Below are 25,147 nucleotides of genomic sequence, written 5' to 3'. Positions count from 1 at the left end.
AAATATTTATGAATTTTATCATGTAATTAACATTTTCTTATAATAAAATATCATAAAATATACGCGTAAAGTGTGTAAAACTCAAGATTGAGAATTACAACCGTAGCGGAGGACGGAAAGTGGCCACACTGGACAGATATTTAAATATTTTAGGTTAGGTTAACGTCAGTTTTCACGGACGTGGTTTTTTTGATTCCCCCAAAAATTAGCAAAAATTACAGAAAATGGATCAATTTGAGGAGTTTATTGATCCATCTCAAATCAAGGAAGAGCCGGACATTGAAGAAGATATGGAAATTGACACAACTATGCAAAAGAGTGAAGAATTTTGGATTGAAGAAGAAATTCTGGAAGAGGAAATCCCAGATGAATCTTCGGATGAAGATTGTTTGGAAGAACCAGAAGAATCTGTACAATACCTACATTACGATTGGTTGGATGAATACTACATGGAGAATCAAAGGATACTGCCCTCGTCGTCAGAAGATGAAGATGAGGAGACTTCCAACAATCCACCTGAACGATGCACTTCCGGAAATGTCGATGATGAAGATTTTTACAAAACTGCCAAAGATGGAACGAGGTGGAAAAAGACACCGTATGTTATGCAAACACCTCCTGCTCGTAGGGTAGTCCATGGACCTGTGAATGAAGTCCATATTCCCGAAGAAGAAGGTTTGATTTTATCTTCCCGATTTATTGATAAAAAAAATAAATAAAAAAGATTAATTTTTATTTCAGATTTAAAGCATTATCAGACACACTTCCTAGGACTCTATTTGAATCCAATCATCCCCATTGTAACGTTCTATACGAACATGGAGGCGGAACGTGTCTTTAGCTCCATGGGAAAAGTCTGGAAGCCCATAGATGATGTTGAAATGTCTGCATTCATTGGCCTCCTAATCCTGAATGGGATTCTCAATCTCAACTCACGCCCTGTTAAGACGATCTGGAGTAAGTTGTATGGGGTGAATATTTTTCAAAGTACAATGAGACGGGATAGATTCTTGAAGATTCTTCGTTTCTTGCGATTTGACGACAAAACTACCAACTGTGGGGGTAATTTGGCTCCTGTTCAAGAAATCTGGGATGTCCTGAATCATCTCTTGCCGACCTATTTGATCCCTGGACCAAATCTCTCAGTTGATGAGCAAATTGTGGATTACAGTGAGATAACTGGTTCTCAGAAGAACATAAAGTACAAGGCAAATCGCGGAATAGATATTATTTGGCTAACTGATGCAGCAACAGGCTATCCACTGAAAGGTATTGCCCATGTGGGTAAATCGAAGAGCTCACCAAGTAATACAGCAGCAAAAGCTAATACAGTGATGAACCTGACAGAGGGATACTTTGGGACAAACAGAAATATCACCTGCAACAGTGACTTCACATCCCTGGAATTGGCAAACGATTTGAAAGCAAACGGTTTGACCATTACAGGCACAGTGGGATTGAGTAGGAAGTTCATCCCACTTGAATTCCTACCCAATAAAACAAGAGGAGTTTTCTCTTCAATTTTTGGATTTTCCGACAACTCCACATTGGTATCGTACTCACCGAAGAAGCGGAAATTCGTGATGCTTCTCTCATCAATGCATCAGACACCGCAGATTTCGGGCGAAAAGAATACCCCCGTGATCCTCTCACACTACAACGCCACAAAGCCAGGAACTAATGCAGTAGATCTCATGATTAGGAACTACACGTGCCAAAGGAGGAATGTACGATGGCCTGTACGCTTCTTCCTGAACATGTTGGACGTTGCTGGACTAGCAGCATACATTGTCTACACGAGAAAGTATCAACTTCAGTACCAATCTACGGCCAAATGTGATCAGAGACGACGTTTCTTGCAATTGACCGCTGAAGGACTCATCCGGCCGCACATTGAGAGACAAAAACCAAGAGCAGCTGAAATGCTGCCCTACATGTGCGATGAGCCACAGCAGCCACTACTTGTCGCAGCAGCATCAGGCTCATCGAAGTCTGTTGCAAGAGCATATTGTCACGTTTGCAGGGCACGTACACGTGTTAATTGCAATAAGTGCAGGAGGAATACTTGCAGAAATCACATTAAGCAAATTTGTGTTAAATGTTTTAAATAAATATAATAACATTAAGCCTTTTTTGCAACATTTCATTCGAAAAGTAAAACAAAATCTTTCAACTTAAGCCGTTTACACGGAATATAATATATTTTTTTTTATTTATTTCAGAGTAAATATTGTATTGTTTTTGTTACACTGTTTTAATTATAATTTATTTAATTAATTTATTCAATTAATTATTTTATAATTAATTCTGGAACATGTTTTGTTGCGATTTGTCGTTCTCAAAATCACTCCATGCATTATTTAGCTCCATAAAAATCATTTTAGCTATATTCTCATTTTCAGTTCCTACTTGCTATAAAAAAAAAGAAGACGAAGGAAAATTAATTTTCACGTCAAAAAAAAAGAAGACATTTTTACCTTATCAGGATGTACGGCTAAGCATGCTTTCCTGTACGCCTTCTTAACATCCGCTGCACTAACAAGTTGATGCATTTCGCATTTGTTCCATTTTGCATCCGACCAGAGTATCACGTGCATTGAGCACAAAAGGGCTCGAATGTTATTCTTCTTGCCATCAGTCTGAGATAAAATTAAAGAAATTAATTAATTTCCGTAGTCATTTAATTCATCGTCATAGTTGCCTAATTTTTTAAGAAATCTTAAAACTGTCTGACTTGTGAATTTCACCCTATATCACCCTTATGGAAAGGATGTTATGCATGATATATGAATAAAGTTCCCGAAGCAGATTATTCATTTCTGTATGGGAAAACACTTCAAAATAAAAAAAAAAAGTTTCGGAAATCGCCAAAAAGACTTCCTATTATTTACTAACATAAGATTAATTGGAAAAAGCCTGTCAAAATATTTCTAAAAATACAAATACATAGTGACGTCATGATTCTGTTGCTTTTTCTGCCTCTTTCAATGCATGAAACATTCGCGTTAATGTTTCATTAATAAAAAACAATGTATCACCCAGAAATAAAACGTTTTTTTAGAGCTTTTGCATATGCTCAAAACCTTCATAAATAATCAATTTATAATTGCATTAATGTGACTTTTGTTCAGATATTTTTGACGTTTTTCCACTTTTCTCAGCCCCAGAATGGAAATTCAAAATTCTGGTACATCAAAATCTGCATTGGTATTTCCTCTTTCATTTGCTTTTTACCCCATCAAAATCCATCCAGTAGATCCTGAGAAAAACCTACCTTTGTGTTTTGAGGAAAATAACAAGATGGCGTCGCACCTAAGAAGGCGGAATGTGATTTTCTTACTCTTCAATAATAAGTCTTTTAATGAGACCAACACCGGAAAACCAAGTTTTAGAAAACCCCAAGAAAAATAAAAACATTTAATTTCACCAGCTCTCAAAAGATACAAAAAAAACCCAATGGTGACGTCATTGTTTGCATTTTTCATCAAATCTTTGCTTATTTGATTGATTTCAATGAAAATTGGTTTCTTCGGCGATTTTTGAATCTTTTTTTTAAACTTTTGGATGGGATTGGATAATTTTTTTTATCCTAAATACGACAGAGATCACAATTTTGGTTAAAGATTTATAAAAAGTTTCTAAATTTCTCAACGAACCTATTTCCATATATTGTGCATAACATCCTTTTAAATTAATATTGTAAAGTAAAATTATTTAAACTTACCCATTCCAATATCTTCAATTTCTCCGGATCCATATCCTTTGTTATCTCTTCCTTACGCATTTCATTAATTGAACGAGGTCCTTGTGAATTCTTACTACCAAACGTGTATCCTTGACTCCCGAGAATGTCTGCAAATATATCCCCTCCAGTTGCACCTTTTGCCTTTTGATTATCCGCAGTTTGGAAGGTTTCCGAGAAGTGCGTACGACTGTAGTCAGCCTTCGATTCAACGGGACTCTTGTGTGTCTGCTGACTCGGAGTTGGTGAAACTTTCTGCGATCCTGCATACTGATGCGTTGGACTGGAGAATTGTGTTGCCTGTGGACTTGGGGTTGGTGCCTTTCGCTGTCCCCAATTTGCATTCAATCCCCCCGCAAGGCTGTCCAAATCCGAGAATGGATCAACAGCTGCTGCTGGTTGTTCTGGGGACTTTTCCATTGGTTTCGCTTCGGCATTTCGTGGCTGCAGCACCTCTGTGGGTTCCATGTAGTTGCTGGCAAAGGGATCGAATTTAGCATCATTTGCCTTCGATGGCGCAACACCCTGATGGGAGGAGAAAACGTCAAAATTCAAATCCTTTAAATGCATCGAAGCTGGACTAGATTGTGGATGATGGAGATCCTCAAGAAGATTCGGAACTGCATTCTGAGTGCCATTGGAATATTGTCCGCCGTTGGATGTCAAAACATCCGCTGTTGTACCCGAATCAAAGCTCCCCAAGAGATCAAAACTTTTTTCTGTGCTTATCTTTGAGTCTTGCACTGGTTCGTCATAATCACTTTTAGTCACATTGAGAAGATCAATGCCTGTTAGTATTGCATCTTGTGCTTCTGCCGCTGCAGAAGGTTCCACTGGAATATTGGGGGGCATGAATGCTTGCTGCTGTGGTACATGCGCGGATGCTTGGGGTGGTGGTGGTGGAGGACGAGCAGGTGGTGGTGCAGCTGATGATGGGACACTAGGTCGACCGGGTTTAGAAATAAAATTATCTACAGCCTCTTCGTATTCTAATGCTGTGCTAAAGAGATTTTGCGGATCTCGCGGTGGTTTTGCCGTTAACCACGGTAGTGTTATCTGTGGCAATTTCTCGGCATCCCCCACAATAATACTTAGTGACACGTGAAATCTCACTGGAACATGCTCAATGTCCGGTACATCATCCAAATCGGGCTTATCAAAGTCAATTAGGGTCTCTTCTTCCGGAATGAATCCCGTGTGCAATTGGAATTGACATACTTTCAGTCCTTGGGGGCGTCCCATGCCTTTTAGGGCATTCCTCGCATGATAAATCGATACTGTTACATCACCGCACACAGTTATATTCACAGGAATGGATATCTTTCCCTCGGAAGCATGATACAGGTGCATCTTATCGTAGTCTTGAATCGTTGAGAATACCGTTCGATCATGGCACATTATTTCCATGTACATACGACATCCGTCGCGGGCCTTTGTCATACGCGGCACAGGTGCCACGGAAATGGAAATCAGCGTGACTGGCTTGTAGTGTGGCAAGTGCGGTGTAGATCGTAGTATATCACCTAGATAGTACAAATATCGCAGCTCAGATGGCTTCATATTTGGTGGAATACGCTTTACGGCAAATATCTGCATTGCATCCTCGGGTTCTTTCACAAGATCCGCATAAATCAGTAGGGCTGCCACCTAGAATGTAAAAATTCATTTTTTTAACAAGATCCTGTGACCAAGAAATCCTTGAAATCGTTGAAATTTCAGAATAAATTCTTAAACATTCGTCCCTTTTCTTGTTAATAATTAGCTGTATAAGAATCTTACCATTGTAGCTGCTGTTGCCTTCCCCCCATCTGCACTCTGAACTATTATAACATTTTTCGGGTCAGTACACAAGAACCCATACATATCTTCAGCAATGGAGTACATAGCGTGCAAGAAGGGCGCCTTCGGAGCTGCTGGCATGTACATGAAACCACATTCAACCGTGCGAACAGGCGGTGGAAGTCGCGGGCAGGTTCTAGGGCCCAAATTGTACGTACTCATCTTGGCAAGTGACTGTCGGCTTTCCAAAAAGATCTTCACATCATCAATGTTATTTGTCTTGTATGCCGATTCCAAACCCTCCGATGGACACGGCATCACAACTATTCGCGATGTAATGTAGCTAATGTCGAGATCAGTGCGTGCAATTGTTTGCTGCATCGTTTGCATGACTTTCGATGAAGTATCCCGGAGATTTTTGAGAAAACTCCCAGCACCGCCACGGAGAGATGAGAACAATCCACTTCCCCCATGTTGCTGCTGCTGCTGGTACGGATCCATTGGGGGATGATTGGTGTTTGGGGGCATTTGAACGGGTTTCCGGGGAGCTTCACTTGGACGTGGTGGAGCAGGACGATGCACTGGCAAGGGGGATGCTTGAGGTGGTGGTGCAGGACGTGGTGGTGGAGCTACTCGATTTGCAGCATGGTGTGGACTGGCGTGCGGTGTCTCATTGTTCGGTGTATGCAGGGGTTTGCCCTTTAAATCAAGTTGCCCCTTTAGGGACCATTCTTTTGTCTCGGCAATTGCAGCTAATCTCTCCAGCACCGTTGATATATCAAAGCGTCTATTCGGGTCAACCTTTAAACACAAAAATTAACTCATAAACTGTCCAATAACTGAAAGTCAATATTGGATCGTATTCAGTGACCAAGAAATCCTTGAAATCGTTGAAATTTGTAATGAAATATGACCCATTAATCCGCAATGTTTTTACCTGAAGACATCCCTTGATAACATCATGGAAACAAGCGTATCGTTGTTCACTTGGAATGGTGTAGTTAGCATTGAGTATTCTGAGCTTGGCAGAATCCTCAAATGGGTGCTTTTGGAAGCACAAAGCATAGAGGATACATCCGAGCGCCCAAACATCGGTATTGGGTCCTATTTCGTAATTTGACCATGTGTCCAATTGCTCGGGCGATCGATACATTGGTGTTGTCACTGTGGCTAATTGATCTTCCAGATTATTCCTCTGCTGTGCAGACCAAGTCATGTCTGGTTTGTAAACATCCGTCGTAGATGACCCAAAGTCACATAACTTGAGGAGTCCATCAGTTCCAATAAGGAAGTTCTCAATCTACGGGAATAATTAACAATTTAATTTCACTTTCTCAGGGAAAATAAAAACTTTTTTAACGGAAATACCTTTATATCTCTGTGCGTAATTGGTGGATGTTGACTATGGAGATGTTTAACTGCTCTAGCTGCTTGATAAAACACCCGAAGAACTGTTGGAGGATCCAGAGCACATTGCAGGCAGTCAACCAAAGAACCTCCTTTGCATAGCTCTGTAACTAGGAGATATTCAGCATTTCCTTGGGCAGATTGGGTGCGATCAATAAATGAAGCTGCTACAAAGGTCACAATATTGGGATGTCCTGATAGTTGTTTGTGGATATTTATTTCATTTATTATTGTATTGCAAGCTGCCTTATCTGCACCAATGAGCTTCTTGAGAGCATACTCAACGTTCGAATGAATATCCTGAGCAACGTAAACAAACGCAAATCCGCCTACAAAAGAGAATTTCAAAGATTATAAAAAAAAATCACATTAATCTGCTCAAATGTAGAATTTTTTAAGATTCTTTATAAGATTTGAAAGAGAATCAAATTGGAATATTTTATAAAAGTTTAAAGGTAAAAAAAAGTTCCTTCAGGTAGTTTTTACCAAGAAAACTCATTAGAAATCAGAGAATGCCAAAGATGTGGAAATATGGATCCGGGTTTGAGGGTCACTAATTTGACCTCTACCCTCTTTGCTCACTTCCTTTTGTTTAATTTGTCATACTTTAACGAGGAATCAATAAAAATTTTACTCCAAATCAGGAAAATCAATGCAAAATATGCAAAATCCATTGACGTAGAGAAGTTTTTATCGTTGGAACAAAAAAAAAGGTTCAAAAACGATATTGATTTCTTGAGTGCTTTTGTTCACATTAGAATGCAAAAGAGGCTCTCGGGGAACCTTATCTGCACCCTGAAATGCAGCGCCAATGCCACGGAGAAATTAATTCAATCATCACACGATTGGCTTTCTAAATGAAAAGTGTGGAAAATAATTAATATTTAATAATAAACCGCGAAAGAATTGAGGGCGGAGAAATCAAAGATTGGAGAGAAAACTTGGGGGAGAAAACACTAACCTTCGGCAATCACACGTTTTATTCGCAATTTCAGAGCACCAACTTCAACAACTTGCCCAACAAACTCATTCTCATAGCCCCCATTTGCTCCTGGATTAAAATATTCAATAGCCGACTTGAAAAACTCACTCATTTTCCAACAAATTCATAAAATCTTGGAGTTTTTACACACGAATTTGGAACGACGTCGCCATGTTCTGAAGAAACATTTTCACGTTGCAATGAAACATTCCTGAAACATTGCTGGAATTCACTTGACAGGGGAAACGTCAGTAGTAAGTGTAGTAAAATTTACTTTACGCACTTTACGTTACGAAGTTTTTTTTTTAAATATTAATTTTTCCGGGAAAAACACATTTCTGGGGCGCCAAAAGTTGGCGGGTGGCTCGGGGGGGCCCCGGGAAGCTTCAGTGAAAATTTGGTGGCGCAACTCCCCGGATTTTTTGTGGAATTTGCACGACTTTTTCTGGCGCGAATTTTGAGTGTTTTGAACTCGGGACGCCAATCGACGCGGTGACACTTCCTTGTCACGAAAAACGCATTTTCGCTGGAAAATTCGGCGGAAAACGCGAGAAAACTGCGAAAAACTAATTGTGTGAGGGAGAAAGTATCAATGACGTGCATTGTCTCATTTTCTCCTATACAAAATGTACCAATAAAAATAGCAGAGTGGTGGCTTTTGGAACTACATTAGGGCGCCAATTTCAAAAGGTTGTCAAAAACACGAAATTTATAATAGATGTTTCTATGAAACTTTCATGAAACATGGGTCATGATTCACAGAGAATTTATCAGTCAACAAATCCATCAAAAAAAAGAGAAAAGGTGTGGTATTTTAGTGCATTTTCTGTGTAAAATATCTACCAAATTGCTGCAATGGCTGCAACATTGAAGCCCTATTTAACTGCAGGTTCGTTCAGTGCAGAAAAACCCACTATAAAACATAAAATAAAGCCCGAATTTGTTGAATTATTCTGCAGTTCGCCACACTCTGACGGCAGCAATGTGTCTTTCCAATTTCTCATCGCAAGTTGTGGAGCGGCACAATAAACCCGAAGTGGAGGTGAAAAGCAGCCGGGAGCTACTCCTTACACCTGTTGTCATTTCCCGGAATGAGAAGGAACGTGTGCTCATTGAGACGAGCGTAAATTCCGTGCGAATCAGCATTGCCGTGAAGCAGGCGGATGAAATTGAGAAGATTCTCTGCCACAAATTCACACGATTCATGATGATGAGAGCTGAAAACTTCATTATTCTCCGCCGGAAACCCATCGATGGCTACGACATAAGTTTCCTCATTACGAACTTCCACACTGAGCAAATGTACAAGCATAAACTCGTTGATTTCGTTATTCACTTCATGGAGGAAATTGATAAGGAGATCAGTGAAATGAAGCTGGCTGTCAATGCCAGAGCACGAATTTGCTCAGAAGAATTCCTCAAGAGGTTCTAAACAATTTTCTTTCCCAGGGAACGTATCGTACTACATCAGTGTATTCCAGAAAATCTGTATTCTATACAATTGTGGTCAGAGAGATAAGACCCCCTGGAGCGTTTTCAATGCAAGTCAAAGATACTCTCTGACCGCCAATTTTATTTTATTTTTTTTCTTTTATAACATTACAAATAAAAGAACTTACTAGGAGAGAATTTTCTTTTATTAATACGGAGAGCAAGATTCGTTACAATTTAGTCATCGCCGTAGAGTATGTCATCCAGCAGGGCAAGAACTTTGCGTCGAAAGAAGCTCATTTGTTTGTCAGTCATTTGTTCCATTTCCGGAAGGAGACTCAGCAAGAACATCTTCCGTGGGTTTTCCGTGTCTGAAGATGAATATTTCCTTTTTTGTGTCTTCACCTCACCGTAGTTGATGGAATACGTCTCATTTTCCGTATCAATCTCATGAATGAGGCTACGAATCAGTTTCTTCTTCTCGGAATCACTTGCTGTGGATGTTTGTGGGAAGGGTTCCTCCAGAACAACTTCGTACTCTTCACATTCCCGCGGTTCTTCCACTGTTTCCACAGGTTTCAGACGTCTACTCCGGATGCGTCGCTTTGTATTTGTTGTTGTCTCCTCATCTTCGTCTGTATTCTTCGATGTGTCCAATGTGACTTCCTCATCGGTGGTGGTTTGTTTGGATGCAATCTGATATGGTACGGTCATCTTCACGAACGGCATGATGAATTTCATTTCATCCATAAGATAGTATCGACATTTAAGTGTTTGCCCATTTTGTTCTGCTTTCAATTTTCGCAGGAATACTGTTCGCAAATTCCTCCACTTATCTCGGACATTTTGTGCTAAAAAGGAGTAATTTATCACCATTGTTAATGTGAAAAAAATTCAATATTTCATAAGCATTGTTTATTACGATTGTCTCCCATTTCTTGCGCGATTTTCTTCCAAACTTTCTCTATATGCTCCCGATCTGAGTATTCAGACATGCCAAAATCATACAGGCAGGGATTTTGCTTAACCAACCGTACAAGGCGCACATTCTCCTGGTGTTCCCTGTGTCTCACCATTATCCTTTTTTATGTAAAAACGAGAAAATCAACACAAAATTCACTTTTTTATGCACATGCACAAGGACACAAAATATTTACTTTGCGACTGTTCTGTTTCAAGCTAGGCGTATGTTTCACAAGTGTTTCATGCAGGGTTCAATGAAACGTGTTTCATGTGTGGAGCTATATTTCATGTTTGTTTCTCGGGATGGCAGCTCGGATTTACGTGTCAAGAAAAATAAACATTTCTGCAATTTATTCCCAAAATTATTATTATTAAATTAATTTAAAATGTGATTCTCCTGCAATAAATAATTGAGTGAAAAGTGTTTATAAATAAGTAACCAACAATGTATTTTCCTGTTGGGTGGCCTAAAATACTCGATATTGAGGACACGGGTGATAAATGTCAATTGTTAAAAATATGTTGTGACCGTGTTAAAATTCTCTTTGCACTTCTCACCGAAGAAAGTTTACGAATATGGTATTCAAAGGTAATTTTCTCTTCATTTTTACCTTTTCTCTGGGGCTCCTCTAATTCCGTTCTTTGTAGCCGTGTGTACCGATTGTTTCCCATCGTCGGAATGCAAATTCAATAGAGAAACATGGCCGGAATATGCTGGTGGAGTGGAAGCCCGATTCCAGTATGCTCGTCATTGTGGTATGTCCGGAAGTGACATGGTTCTCTTTCTGCGGTCACTTGCATAATGCTTTTCTTTGTAGACGGAGGAAGGGACTCTCCTGCTGTATTCCCTGGGGGTTGTTGACACACCCAAAGGTATCTACAACCAGATTGATTCTCCGAGTCAAAATCTCAGGAGAGACAGTGCTGAGTTGTTCATTAAGGAGACAATCCCATGCCTTACGCTCACATTGTCCTACGAGGTACCTCTCTTTACACCCGTAACGTGCATTTCCTGCGTTAGTATCTCACAAATGATGGTTGCAACGACTTCCGGGAAGGTACTACGGATACGCTGGGATGGTGTAGAGGAAAGGGATTTCTCACTCGATCTCAAACGAGTTCCCTTCAGTGTGAATCAACAAGTTAGTTATGGTAAGTTAATAATAATAATAATAATTCTTCATAGTCCCAGATAACACAAAGATTATTATATAAAGAGGGACATATATATAGCCATAAAGGAGTTCATGCACTTACCATGTAAAAACTTCCTCTATTGCAGAACAATTTTGACCCATTTCATCTTGCAGGCAATTAAAAGAATAGAAAAATCGCGAAAGAAACTCTCCAATATCCACTGAAATCACATAGAAAAAATGCAAAAAAAGATTAACAAAAAAATCAAATATTGCGACGCTATTTGCAGTTTTTGTCCCTCTAAGAAATATTCCAGTTTTTTTTTTGGAGATTTTCCGCGAAGATTTATTCTTTTTCAAATTAATAATAAAAATTTATTGCAGGAAAATTGACATTTTTATTGATTACGCAAAATTAATTTGAAAAAGATGAAAACCTCCGTGAAAAATGCGCTACAAGTCTACAAAAAAGTTTTGAAACATTTTTTAGAGTGAAAAAAAAACTGCAAATGGCGTTGCAATATTTGAAATTTTTGGTAATCTTTATTTGCATTTTTCTGTGTGATCCTAATGGATATTGGGGAGTTTCTCTTGCGATCCTTCAATGTTTTCTGATCCTTTACAAGATGAAATGGATCAAAATTGTTTTGCGATAGAAGAAGTTTTTACATGGCCAGTGCATGAACTCCTTTATTTAAATTAGAATTAAACCAGAACTATTTTACTTTCTAAAGATAAAACACTTAAATTTTGAAGACAAAACCCAAGGTCTTTGTATTTGGATGATTAAATTTTCAAGGTATTCCGGAAAAAAATGAAAAGATTTCTCTCGCCACTAATGCAATCGTAAAAAATTAGATTAAATTAAATGTAAGTCTCCGTTAAATTGCATTGTTCTGCTTGTTGAAACTTCATGGTTCTCACGTGTAAGCGGTTTACCATTCTTTTGGCCTTTATGAACATATATTAGAACAAGAAAACAACGTTAAAAGTTAGAGTTTGTTTGTTAAAAATTACAATTTTTTTACAATTAGAATTTCTTTAATTTCAGCTGTGCCAATTTTAGAAGATAAGGTTCATATAACTTCAATGGATTATTCTCCGCTTGTCGGTGGTTTTGCAATAACTCTCAATGATGGGCGAGCTGCTTTTCTCACGGCAAATAATCTCAAATTCGATCCAAATGTATGTTTTTTTTGCAAGAGAAAATCAATTAATCATTTAAATCATAAAATTAATTTTATTTATTTTTCTTTTGTTCATTTGTAGCAAGTTCAAGGAATATGGGCTCAAAATATTGACGATGCCAGTTGCGCCACAATCAACCATAAATACCGCCTCATTGCATTTGGGCGTAAAAAGTAATTGGCATGAAAATAATCACTGTCTCCATTATTTCTCTTTGCTAATTGGACATTTTTACAGTTCGCAGGCGGTTGTTTACACAATAGATGATGTAACGGGGGGCTTAGAATTGTCTCATGCTCTCGTTCTGAGTCCCAAAGATTTTCCGGGTTCCCCCGGAGCTGTGCGCGAGATGAAATGGACTCCCGATGGGTGTGCTGTGGTGATGTCGTGGTGCAAGGGAGGCATATCGCTGTGGAGTACCTTCGGGTCGACACTCATGTGCTCCCTTGGGTGGGATTATGGGCTCAATGTGGACCTTTCGCGGCATAACCCGTTGAATGTGGTGTCAATGGATTGGTCCACGGAGGGGTATCAGCTATTTATGGTGCGACAGGTGCACAGTGAGGAGGCAGATGGGGAAAATAGTGCATCAGCACAGTGCTCAAGAATGCTCCTTGTGTTGGACTTTGTGAAGAGCTCAATGTCCGTCAATCCCTGCATGAGCTTTCATTCCCATCTCCTTCTACAGGGTGATGATAAATTGTACATGAATCAGGGGGAGAGTCTCCAGAATATTCACTACAATTCACGCAATTTCAACCCTGATGTGCGTGCATTTGATTCACCCTTCTACACGGGGTGCAAGCAGACCAATTTCTTCGCCACGTCCTACAGTATTTGCACTAAAAGTTACATAAATGACGGAGATATCAAGCGTGTGGCCAATGATGATGCCATGTATCATTCAGATGACTATGAACTCGGGAAATCATTGCAAGTCACAAGTATATTGTCAGAGAGCAAACACTGGATTGTTGTGCAACTTCCCACAGCTTATATGGCCAGCAATTGGCCAATTCGAGTAAGTTTCAACACAATAAATAAAAATTAATTTACTTTATTGCGGAAAATTGCATATAATTTTGTTCAGAAAAAAAAACCAAAATTAAATCATTTCTTTGTCTTTCCCCCCAAAACAGTACAGTGCAATAGATAAAAGTGGAGTAAATTTGGCAGTAGCAGGTCGTCTGGGCTTTGCACTCTACTCCCTTTCCACGCGCAAATGGAAGCTCTTTGGGAATGAGACACAAGAGAAAGATTTTGTGGTCACAGGTGGACTTCTGTGGTGGAATGAATTCATCATAATGGGTTGCTACAGTATGGTGGGGCAGAGTGATGAGCTGCGAATGTATCCGAAAGATGCAAAACTCGATAATCGTTTTGCCAAAATTATCCCGTCCAGTGCACCAGTCGTCCTGATAAATCTCTACAAAGATCAATTGATTGTCTTTACAAATGATGGTTTTGTTACGAGTTTTGCCATAGTAAGGAATGATTCGCAAACAGTTGATATTGTAACACTTCGACTGTACGACATAAGGGGACTATGTGTTCATCCTGCATGTATTGTTTCCGTCACAATGACAAATTTAAAGAATGAAACTATCCCACGAGTTCAGCAAGGTGAGATAAATTTGCTTTTAGAGAAAAATTAAATGTATTATTTTCTCCCCTTTTATCACTTTCTCCTTGACCCTGATGAAGGGGGATGGAACTTCTCAATGTGCCTGAAAATTTTGCGATTTTTTTGCATTGATTTTGATATTTTATTTCGCTTTATTTTGCCTCCAATTTATTTAGTCTCATAAATGATTTTTAAATTTATTTCTATTAAATTATACATTTTGTATAAAAAGTGCTCAATATTTAACTCCTACTCTCTTACATAATAATAATGAATTTATTACAAACACGACTTAATTAATTAAAAAAAAAAGCTTTTTGGGGCGAAATGCTTTTTCGTTTATTTACGAAATTATGATTTACATTGCCAAATTGGGCTTATACATTTAATGTAATTATTGACAACGAACGGTGTGTTGGAAATGATAATTATTACTTTACTCGTCATGCTCTTTACAAATAAAATATGTATAAAAAAAAACTTTTAACCCTTTCAGGTAAATTGGGTCATATGTTGACCTAAAGGCTCAATTTTGAAAATATTTCATTTTGTAGGTATAGTTAATTTTTAAATATTGAGCTCAAATTAGTAAAAGACTATGTCTTTACAATCCCTGATAATTTTATGGTCACAAAAGGATAGCCCCAAGGACTCACAGGATCAGGGAGGACGAAAAACTGAAAAATTTTGAGTTGGAATTTTTTTCCAAAAATGTCTTATTTAGGCTCGAAGGAAGCCACAAAAATTATTTTTAGTTCAATCAGCTCGCTAGATTGATCGCGTATCTGAAAGGGTTAAACAAAATTGATTTATTTTATGTTATCCGTTCTTAGTTAAAATCAAATTTGCGATCTCAGACATAAAATTGAGTAAAGTTTTAGAGTTTAAAGACTCAGGATTAAGGCTTATAAGTTTATTTGAAGCTTTTTTAAACGATTTTTCCTTTTCTTTCTAGGAAGCAATCAATCCGAAACACTGATCCTCAACGTCTCCGGTCGCCTTTTAATGGTGCAGAGGGAAAATAATGGGAATTCAATAGAACATTTGGTAAGTTGATATAATTCTTTTTTTTATTTTCTTTTTTCTTTCGCTTTTTTTGTACAGTTTAAAAAAATAGAGAGTATTTTGTAATGGCTAAATTCTAAGATCCATTCCTTTGCGAGTGTCTGGCAATTGCACTTGCAAAAATTTAGTAGAAATTAGCCATCATTTTTTTATATTAAAAAAAAAGAGATGAAAAAGAATGGAAGATTTTGTGGGAAGCCAAGATCTGTACAGCAGGAAAGGGTGAAAGAGGGAGGGAGTGATAATATCACAAATATGCAAGAACACGAACTAGTGATCACTGCGTATGCCATTAATAATGTCCGTGGTATTCATGATGGTGAGGGACGTAGTGGTGGACAGCGTGTCCGATCTTCTTGACAACAGCATGGAATCCAGTGTGAGGATCCGCCGTGTAATCAACCACACGCTTAGTACCGTCAGGCTCGTAGAGAGAGTATGATCCGGTCACATGGTGTCCATCGCTGTGCTCCCAGGCTTCCTTGTGATCTCCAGTGTGGGGATCCTTCACGGCATAGCCGAACTTGTAGTTGGCTGGAGCCTAAGAAGAAGAAAATTAAGTTTTTTACGCTTTTTTCATCCTTAAATTGAATATTAAAAAAAAACTTACGTGATGATCATCGTAGTGATCGTAGTGATGATCGTATCCACCATGATGATGATCGACATGTTGGTTAAAGTGTGCATAACTCTCAGCATGTCCTGGGAAAGCACTAACGGCAACGGCAAGGAGAACTAAGCAGCAGACAACCTTTAAAAATTAAATTGAATTCCTTTACTTCTCAATCACTTCAACCCTAATAAATCATTTTGATAACGTATCAACAACAAAAAAAATCAAAAGAATTTTCTGCAAGAATTCTTCAAAATTACTCGTTAATTTTTCGCGGTTTAAGCAAGAAAAATTAAAACACTTTGAGATCAAAAAAAAAGTTCACCTGATATGAATGCATTTTGGTTAATTTTCTTTTAATTTACTGAACAAGACACACTTTGTCTGAAATTGTGATTAGTGTGAACTATTTGGATGCAGACGCTTGACTGTTTTGATGGGAACACGTACAAGTGCTTTTATACCTGTTAGTCGGTGTTTTTCGCGTGGTTCCCAAGAGAGTATATTTTACCATGGACAACATAGATTAAGTCCGTTGTGTAGCAGCATAGAAAGTTTTGAAATACACTGGGCAATAAAATAATATATTGCGCGCGTACTCTCAAACAATAGTCCACCGTGCATGAACTTATCGGAAGTATTGGTATATATGGAGAAATGTTAAGATAGAGACACACACTTCATCCACTCAATTACCCTTTTTCCTTTTAAATAATTACAAATCAACTTACAAAAAAGTTACACAATTGTTGTCTCTTAAGACTGCATGTAGACTTTTTTTTAATGAGATGTTTGTTGTCGTTTTTTTTGTCTTCAAAGCCACTATCAAACTCCCTTTTGCACTACATAAGAAGGCAAAGTAAGACGATGTAACAGAATTAAGTTATTTAACCTATTTACTTATTCTTTTCGGTCCTTTTTTTGTTATCTTATGTTGCATTAGAAAATAAATAGACAATTTATCATGTAATAAGATTGTGTTTGTTTTTGAGGCTGTAGGAAATACTCAATGACACATTAACCAACTAAAGAGTTTATTGCAGTGAATTAATCATAATCTACCTTGCTATTATTACAATAATTATCATTTATTTAACATTTAATAAAGACAAGCAAGGAAAAAAATTTAAAAAACAAAATTGAATTAACGAAATTTAATTAATTGAACAATTCTTATTATTGGGGAGTGGGTGGTTAAATGAGGAAGAATTCTAACGTATTTAAAGGACATAGGGACCACAGCTTATTCTGTGAATCAAAAGTACATTTTTTACAAAAAATTAAATTTTTATGATTTTTCGTCTTTTTTTTAAATTGTTTATTCCTTTAAGTCCTTCAGGATGTCCTTTTGTACTCGTAAAATGTTCGTAAGCTTTTGAAGCAGAGTCATGTTTAATTATTACCGATTAAACACGAAAAAGAAACAAAATTCGAGGACGACAATCCTTATCATATTTTATTTACATTACTAGATCACATTTTTTATTAATGATTTAATCTTAATCTTTAAGAGCAAAAGACTCTTAAAAGCTGTGCAGCCAAATAGGACCATACAAACAAATAAATCCAGGAAAATTTGGAAAGAAAATTAATCTTCTGACCTTAACACGAATACTTAAAATGTTAAAGTAGTTAAAGTATTCTAAATCTAACTATAACATAACATCAAAGTTCTTTGATATTACATTCCATTATTTCACTTTCATTTTATTCAATTTTGTCCGAATCTCCACTATTCCACCCACCAAGCAGTCCAAATTTACTCCAATTTTAACTTGCATAAGACTTTTTAGTGTACTTTGAGGAACTTTAAATTTACCCAGTGTGTGGTCACATTAATTATTTTTTTTGCTCCTCTGTGTCGAATTACTTTATTTTTGTGGATTTCCTAATTATGTTTTATGACCAGACAAAATATTTAAAAAGTAGATGTAAGTGTATACAGTAAACATTACGTCACAACAATGACGAAAGGAATAATGACCTTCCACTAAATGCATTATTATTCGGTGTGTTGAATTTTGCGAATGTTGGAAATCTGCTGTTGGGAGATTATTATTTTTATTAAAAGAAAAAAAAGAAGAAATTGTAGGTTGTCTGAGGAAATTCATAAATATTTTTGGTTCAATTTTGAAATGTTGTCTATGTAACTATATATTGTAGGTAATGTGATGTTAGTGGAGCTCTGGGTCAGGAAATGGAAAGCGGTGTCGTTGATGGTCGAAATTTTGCATAAACAACTTGAAATATTCGGTCATTGGCTTCCTTTATGCAAATTTTAATTTTCCCATTTTAATGTCCTAAAGTTGTCACAAAAGGCACTAACTTGGAATGAATGCAGATTTAAAAAAAAAAAGATTTTACGCAATTTTAAGCGTAATCAGTTGTGGCCCTAACTTTCTGACACATACTTGTAATATATTATGAGAAGGTTTTGAGAAGAATGAAAAAAAAAGTTTGAGAAGACCTTTTGCTCCAAATTAAACAAACCTAATATGCATTGCATGGGAAATATATGAGCTTTTTTGATTATATAATGGGCAATTATAGTGAGTCAGCAGGTCTCTTGAATATTATGTTTCTTGTATATGTAAGTCTGTAAGTCAAGCACAGTTAATGATAAAGTGTACCATATTTTCCAATGGATGAATAAATGCACAGCACTTTATCTGTACTTAATCGACAAATCGGTAATTTGTCTATATCTATAGACATACACGTGTACATTCCGATATTTAACCCATTTATGTCAATAGCAGGAGATTTAATCTTATTTGTTGTCTTGTCTTGCATTCTTTCAAAACCCAAAAAAGTTCCCTTTCTTTTGAGTTATAGAAGGGCACGAAAGATCAAGAGTACAAAGCTTTCAGTTTTCATTAAAGTTTAACAATTAAAGTTTCCGGTCCACCCATCGAATTTTTTGACTTGTTCTTGAAAGTTTCTATTCTTGGCAATGTCCTTCCAGCCTTTTTAGGCTTAAGTCACGACTTTCTGATTTTCTCTTTATATGAAGTTTTTGACGTATGTCTTGACTCAAGGTTCTAGGTTTTAAGTTTTTAAAGATTTCTGGATAAATGAGAAAGAAACTTCAAAATCAACTCTCAATTTTTAAAAGAGAATAGAAAATATTTTTTAACAGAATTGGTCTCTAAACCGTTGACTTTAACCGGAAATCTAAATCTAAAGTTCTTCATTATCTCTCATCCCTTAAAAAATATTTTTAAAATTTTTCTTTTAAAAAGAAAATCAATTTAATAAAATTTCCAAACTCTCTGCTTGCAGAAAAGGAAGGAAAGTAATCGATCTAAAATTAATTTTCCATGTTCTTGAATGATACCTTATACGTACAAAATGCATAGAGTATCATCTGTGAAAATGGGTTAAGTGAAACAATATGGAATTTCACGGGTAGTGCACTAACCTAATGTGAATTCTTATTGAAAAAAAAAAGTGAACCAAATCATGATGTAGTACTAATTCCTCATAATATAAATTCTCCGTGTGTAGCAACTACAAGAGATTAATCATTCTTTGTCGGAATGCATTTTTATGCGAACAAGATTAAAATGAATTCATTGAAAAATCGTTCTTAGGAAAGACGCAGTCACTTTTTCAATGAATCTGAAGGAGAAGTTTGAAATTGGTTAAAAAGTGAAACCATTTATGGGGTGAAGAAACAAAAAACACACACCTACATAGTGAGATTTTGTTTATTAGGAATTATCTCTTACTGGATGTTGAAGCCCGGGTGTATAGAGCTAGAAGAATCTGTAAAGTCATTGAATTGGGCAAAATGAGCGTGTAAAATACTCTCTATTGGATTATTACATTCTTGTACCTCATGTATTGGCAATAATATTGAGGGAGAGCAGAAAAAAGGCAGGCGCACATTGAAGTCAAGATAATGATATGTAAAGATAAAAGCGGGCAAGAGCGCGCAGAGTGGGTAAAGGATAGACGAGAATATGTAATTTTAAATTATGAAATTCCTCCTGGCCAAGACGCCAAATACCTTCATTTTATGGCCTCCAACGGAAACTTTTCTTCTTAGCACTCCAGCGTTCCTATCGAGAGCATTTTGCTCTACATACAAAACTATGTAGGTATATCTCGCGCGAGAGTAGTATATTGGCGGGAATTGCATAATTCCGGATAAGTGGAAGGTGCAAGATATTGTTTAGTTATTGTGTTTGGAGGTTTATGTTCATTTTGTGGTACTGCTGACCAAATTGCATTATGTTGTACAACTCCACAACACTTTCGCTGTGGAATTTTAATTGAGAGCATATAATACCGCCGCTTGTGTATATTTTCATCTGTGTAATATTATAATGGAATAATTGTTGTAATTCCAATACCATTAAATGTTGTAACACGTGCCCTTCTGCGGTTAATTGATTTTATTTATTTTTGCACCTCATTTTTTTTGCTTGTCTTAAATTTTTATTAAGTCAATTATATTATTTGTTTCTTTGCATTAGACATCAACATGTCTGGCATCATGTGTTGAATGCATCTGGCTATCGGATTCGCATAAAACACATCTTAAGGAGTCCCTTTGGCTCTTCTGTGGTGGACATGGGATGAGAGTTTGGTTGCCGGTTTTTCCGCGTGAAGGTGATTCGGGATATCGAAGTCATCGGCATACGTTTATGTCAAGAAGAATTATGCTTTCTTTTACACTTCGTGTTTATCCTTTAGGTGAAATTTTTTCGAACCTCTTTGACGAAGCGTTTTTATGATTTATGAGCTTCTCTGGTTATTTTTGCAGTAATTCTCTTTGAAGATGCAATAATTCTTGGTGTAGAAAATGATACAGTTCTCTACACAAGTGACTCTCGCTTGCATTTTTCTCTTCCATTTTGCGTCTTGGAGCGAACGGTAATTAATTAATTATTTTTTAACGAAATATTCTTTTATTTTCTATGATAAATTTTTCAATTTTTTAATTTCAAAGAGTCAAGTATATTTGCATCAAATTCTGCGACAATTGATCCGTCGCAATCTTGGCTACAATGCCTGGGACATTGCACGGAGTTGTACAAATTTGCCATATTTTCCGCATTCTCTGGAGCTACTCTTGCACGAAGTAAGTTTGGTTGATGATGTTGGGTAAAGAGATGGAAAATTGAGCATTTAAAATTAATTGAGTGAATTAAACGTGCACGATTTTCAGGTTCTCGAGGAAGAGGCCACGAGTAAGGAGCCTATTCCAGACGCACTCCTACCGAGTGTGCTAGAATTCATACAGGAATTTCCTGTATATTTACAGGTAAATTTTACTACATAATAAATACATAGCTTACGATGTATAATTTCTGTGACTTTTTTGTTGTTTTTTTTGTAGACTGTAGTGCAATGTGCTCGTAAAACAGAAATAGCCCTATGGCCCTACCTCTTTGCAACAGCTGGGAAACCAAAAGATCTCTTTCAACAATGTTTAGCATCGAAACAACTTGAAACGGCAACCAGCTACTTAATTATTCTTCAGGTGAGATTATTACTTGATAATTTTTTTATTATATACGTTTTATGTTTTGCAAAAAAAAACATTTATTATCATATAAAATTTTATTTTATTATTTCACATCGTAATTTTTTCAAATTAATTTAATTTTATTAATTTTAGAACTTGGAACCGTCTTCAATTAGCCGGCAATATGCCACATTATTACTGGATACAGCTTTGGAGCATAGTAAATGGGAATTAGCTCGTGATCTTGTGCGTTTTCTCAGAGCAATCGGTAAGACTCATCAATTGAAAGAAAAAGGAAATCCGTCAAAATATTAAAATTTTCGCGAAATCAATAAAATTTTAGATCCAAATGATGTAGAATCTCCTCGAACGTCTTTTGTAATGGGCCAAAAATTGGGTTTAAGCTCCCCAACAACACCCGTTAGTCCCAATGCGGAAGATCTCAGTCTCATAATGGGTTCAATGGCTCGTGGACGTAGTTTTTCCACAACAATGAATCCTAAGCAACAGAGTGAATCAAATTTGAATACATCACCAATTAGTACAAAGGAGAAAACACCTCCATCGTCTGTGACTGTACAAAAGAGAAAGAAAAGTGTGCCACATACGCAAAAAGAGAAGGATTCCTCAACAGCTGAGGATTTCTTCATTGATGTTATCCTCCAGCGACACGCGAGGCGTTTGCTGCAGGAGAAAAAATTGGAAGAATTGGGATTTATGAGTGCATCATTGGATTTTCATCTTGTCGGTTGGCTATCGCGGGAAAAGGATCGTGCTGCACGTATTGAGGATTTTGTTGCGGCCCTCAAGCAATTGCATGAGGATCTTGAGTGGCCAAAACCGAGTTTGGAATTGAAGCTCAATCCTCTCAGTGATATTGCCAATCACACACAGGAGAGTCCTTGCTACTCGTTGCAATCGTTGAAAATTGAAACGAATGTCGGTGGTGCCAGTGACTCAGGGTAAGAAGCGGAGTTTTATCCTTTTGATCGTTGAAATTTTAACTTTTGGCTTTATGTGAGAATAAATTAAATTATTTTTTTAGATATACAAGTTTACCGGGACAACAGACATCCTATGATATGCCTGTATCGTGCGATGAAGCATCCTTTAAGCTACATCGACAGGATAGTACATCTAAAATGCTTTTATCAACCTCCACTGTAAGCACAGTTGGAACAATCAAACCCAATGCAACGAATAATAACAACACAGAGGGTCGAAAGCCCAAATTGCCCAGCATTTCCGAAGCTGAGGCTAAACTTGTACCCATGATGGACACATTGAGTGTAGCATCGGAACAAGTGTCGTATTGGGGTGATGAGAATTCAAATGCTTTTCAACCAGATACAGAGCATCATGTCTTTGCTGCTGCCACGCTACCCAGTGTCACGGAGCCCAAGACAAAGAATATCCCACATAAATTGGAAGTTAAAATGCGATATTTACTCCAAATATTCACAGAAGCTGGATGTTTGGAGTTTTCGCTTCTTCTCTCAATTCTCCTTCTCGATGCAGCTTCAATTTGTCGTATAACCAATGCAGCTGTACGCACGGGATCGCTTCAATTGTGTCGACAACTCCGAAATGGGCTCAAAGATATTACAAGATGGAGCTTCCAAGAGTGGTAAGGAATTACCTATCAAATTGCTTAAGGAAGTTTCTTTGTTATTGAGGAATTTTCTTCCTTTTTTGCAGCTTGGGTTATCGCTCTTTTGTTATAACTCTTCAACCACAAATATATCAACTTGATAAATTTGTCTTGCAAAAGGAATCAATTCCACCCCTTCAGTTTGCCACGTATGATTCTGTCCAAAGTACCCAAATAGCCCCTAGATTTGATAAAAAGGATCCAGCAAAAAAGAATGTAAGAATTATTTTGATTTATTTCTTTTTAATTTATCAATTTTTGGTTAAAAAATCGTCCTTCTGCGCAGACTCAATCGTCAATTAAAGCCGAGCATCAGATGTACGATCAGATACTGGCAAAAAGTAACTGTAGCGTGGACAGGAGTACAGTATCGCAGCCTGAGTCAATTAGCAACGACCGTGAGGAATCAACTCAATCCATTCCAGCCAATTCTTCTGTGTTATCTTTCAACGATTTGCCAAAGGCTGAGAGTACTGGTTGTGTCGTTATGTAAAAAAAAAAATAACTAATAATTTGCAAAATGCAAATTTATTAACAAAAATTAATAATGAAAAAGAGCCAGGGCCAAAAATTTAATTCCCTCCTCTTTCTCGCATTAAAAGGGTTTTCTCCTAACGTACATCTTATGTTTCATATAGAATACACCTTACAGGTTTTTTCTAACATCGCAACAGCGAAAATATTCTAGAGAAAAAAATGTTTTAAATAAATTCCATAGCAAAATTTAGAAAAAAAGAAGTCTTTTAAATGTTTTCTTTTTTAATATTTTTGTTGTTGGAAATTTACAATATTTACAATGTTGAATTCAATTCAGAAAAAAAAGCTGATGGAATATTTTAATACTAAAACACAATACCTAACTTAGGGCTTAGATTTTTGGATAAAATAAAAAAACATTGAATCGACTTTGTGTGGTCAGAAATGAACGAGATCCTCTAGGATGATCGTAATTTTGCCAACTGTGATTCAATGTCCTTTTCCGTTGCAACCCGTGAAGATTCCCCAATTGTGCCGGAAATAGCTGAGGGAGCCTCAGACATTTTCCCGGAGACTTCAATGCCAATTTCATCGAGAACTTGGCCAACAATCTTGTCAGTTTCTTCCTCATCATCAGATTCAGCCAATATATCGTCCATCGTATCGTTAACTATAAAAGAATTTTATCAGAAATTCATTAATTTTCAGAAAGTTTGTAAATCTTTAAGAAATGAGAGAAGGTTCTTACTCATTTCATCCGTCATCTCCATCTTCATATTTGCCTGCTGGAAAGCTCGCATGTCTCCGGCTAATTTCTCCGGGCGCATTACTTTATTCATGTCAGACATGGTCTTTGCCGTGGTTGCCATTGCTCCAGAAAGGGCAATATTGGCTCCAATTGTCTTATTCTGGAAGCCAACACTGGTGATTTTGCTATTGGCAGCATATGTGCGATTCTTCTGCTTTCGCAGTTGGACGAGTTGTTTGGCCAGAAGCGTACAGGCTTCCTTATTCCCAGCCTGAGCATTCTTCTTAATTTCCATCTCCAACTTTTTCTCTTCCATTTCCAATTTTTTCCTTTCCCTCTCTATGTCTCTGCCGGCTTTCCTGAGAGCCCTATCATTATCCCGTTGTTGCTCTACATACAACATAAACAAAATCAACATAACAACATAAACAACAACATAAATGACTCATCTTCATGAGTCACACCTTTTAGGAAAATCCTCAAATTAAACTTACCCTTAACTGATGGCTTTTTTCCAAATAAGTTATTAAACATTTTGATCTTTTCCTCCTTTTTTAAGGCACTGGCGAATAAAATATTAAAGTTTTTGAGATTTAAAATTTAGGAGAAAAATCGCAAAAATAAATATTAGAAAGTCATCGACTAAATGAGCCAAATCGTCAAGGTTTTTACACTCATAAATCGTTGACTAAATCCGAAGATATCGTAAGTTGTGGGTGTGAGTGAGCCAGTGCAATTTTTCCCGCATATTTCCATCTCCCTCACTCTATTGTCACAACTTGGCATGGTCCCAAAATTGAATGGGACAAAAGAGCGGCAATTTTAAATTTTTTTTTGCACTTTTATCTAAAAATTTAATTTTCGT

The 25,147-nt window shown here is 37.0% G+C and overlaps 7 protein-coding genes across 7 annotated transcripts; 3 read left to right on the top strand and 4 right to left on the bottom strand.

The window, feature by feature from the left end:
- Window positions 1-165: 165 nt before the first annotated feature.
- LOC129785832 (uncharacterized) lies at window positions 166-2,132 on the top strand. The gene is made up of 2 exons (XM_055820468.1): window positions 166-675; window positions 742-2,132. The coding sequence occupies exons 1-2, from the start codon at window positions 225-227 to the stop codon at window positions 2,109-2,111; spliced, it is 1,821 nt and encodes a 606-aa protein (XP_055676443.1). The 5' UTR covers window positions 166-224; the 3' UTR covers window positions 2,112-2,132.
- A 35-nt stretch (window positions 2,133-2,167) lies between these two features.
- LOC129797857 (cyclin-G-associated kinase) lies at window positions 2,168-8,099 on the bottom strand. Its single transcript, XM_055840711.1, has 7 exons — window positions 7,890-8,099; window positions 6,890-7,257; window positions 6,459-6,821; window positions 5,522-6,322; window positions 3,725-5,389; window positions 2,478-2,639; window positions 2,168-2,412 (listed from the first exon to the last, which is right to left on the bottom strand). The coding sequence occupies exons 1-7, from the start codon at window positions 8,020-8,022 to the stop codon at window positions 2,302-2,304; spliced, it is 3,603 nt and encodes a 1,200-aa protein (XP_055696686.1). The 5' UTR covers window positions 8,023-8,099; the 3' UTR covers window positions 2,168-2,301.
- Window positions 8,100-8,669: 570 nt separating this feature from the next.
- On the top strand, window positions 8,670-9,534 carry LOC129785907 (actin-related protein 2/3 complex subunit 4). The gene is made up of 2 exons (XM_055820576.1): window positions 8,670-8,799; window positions 8,870-9,534. Exons 1-2 carry the CDS (start codon window positions 8,766-8,768, stop codon window positions 9,340-9,342), a joined length of 507 nt encoding a protein of 168 aa, XP_055676551.1. The 5' UTR covers window positions 8,670-8,765; the 3' UTR covers window positions 9,343-9,534.
- Window positions 9,530-10,528, bottom strand: LOC129785891 (uncharacterized). The gene is made up of 2 exons (XM_055820558.1): window positions 10,264-10,528; window positions 9,530-10,192 (listed from the first exon to the last, which is right to left on the bottom strand). Exons 1-2 carry the CDS (start codon window positions 10,415-10,417, stop codon window positions 9,579-9,581), a joined length of 768 nt encoding a protein of 255 aa, XP_055676533.1. The 5' UTR covers window positions 10,418-10,528; the 3' UTR covers window positions 9,530-9,578.
- A 69-nt stretch (window positions 10,529-10,597) lies between these two features.
- LOC129797853 (guanine nucleotide exchange factor subunit Rich) lies at window positions 10,598-23,676 on the top strand. The gene is made up of 18 exons (XM_055840708.1): window positions 10,598-10,893; window positions 10,953-11,060; window positions 11,123-11,456; window positions 12,492-12,625; window positions 12,710-12,801; window positions 12,866-13,649; window positions 13,768-14,251; window positions 15,208-15,299; window positions 20,412-20,631; window positions 20,702-20,811; window positions 20,888-21,019; window positions 21,107-21,202; window positions 21,278-21,421; window positions 21,560-21,674; window positions 21,750-22,368; window positions 22,452-23,033; window positions 23,105-23,273; window positions 23,344-23,676. The coding sequence occupies exons 1-18, from the start codon at window positions 10,750-10,752 to the stop codon at window positions 23,548-23,550; spliced, it is 4,566 nt and encodes a 1,521-aa protein (XP_055696683.1). The 5' UTR covers window positions 10,598-10,749; the 3' UTR covers window positions 23,551-23,676.
- LOC129785914 (adult-specific cuticular protein ACP-20-like) lies at window positions 15,301-16,362 on the bottom strand. The gene is made up of 3 exons (XM_055820584.1): window positions 16,256-16,362; window positions 15,928-16,068; window positions 15,301-15,858 (listed from the first exon to the last, which is right to left on the bottom strand). Exons 1-3 carry the CDS (start codon window positions 16,268-16,270, stop codon window positions 15,610-15,612), a joined length of 405 nt encoding a protein of 134 aa, XP_055676559.1. The 5' UTR covers window positions 16,271-16,362; the 3' UTR covers window positions 15,301-15,609.
- Window positions 23,567-24,966, bottom strand: LOC129785902 (charged multivesicular body protein 2b). The gene is made up of 3 exons (XM_055820570.1): window positions 24,777-24,966; window positions 24,283-24,672; window positions 23,567-24,204 (listed from the first exon to the last, which is right to left on the bottom strand). Exons 1-3 carry the CDS (start codon window positions 24,814-24,816, stop codon window positions 23,993-23,995), a joined length of 642 nt encoding a protein of 213 aa, XP_055676545.1. The 5' UTR covers window positions 24,817-24,966; the 3' UTR covers window positions 23,567-23,992.
- Window positions 24,967-25,147: the final 181 nt, after the last annotated feature.

The sequence above is a fragment of the Lutzomyia longipalpis genome, chromosome 1 (assembly GCF_024334085.1).
Source record: "Lutzomyia longipalpis isolate SR_M1_2022 chromosome 1, ASM2433408v1".
Taxonomy (NCBI): Eukaryota; Metazoa; Arthropoda; class Insecta; order Diptera; family Psychodidae; genus Lutzomyia; species Lutzomyia longipalpis.
This window is presented reverse-complemented; position numbering and strand designations above follow the sequence as displayed.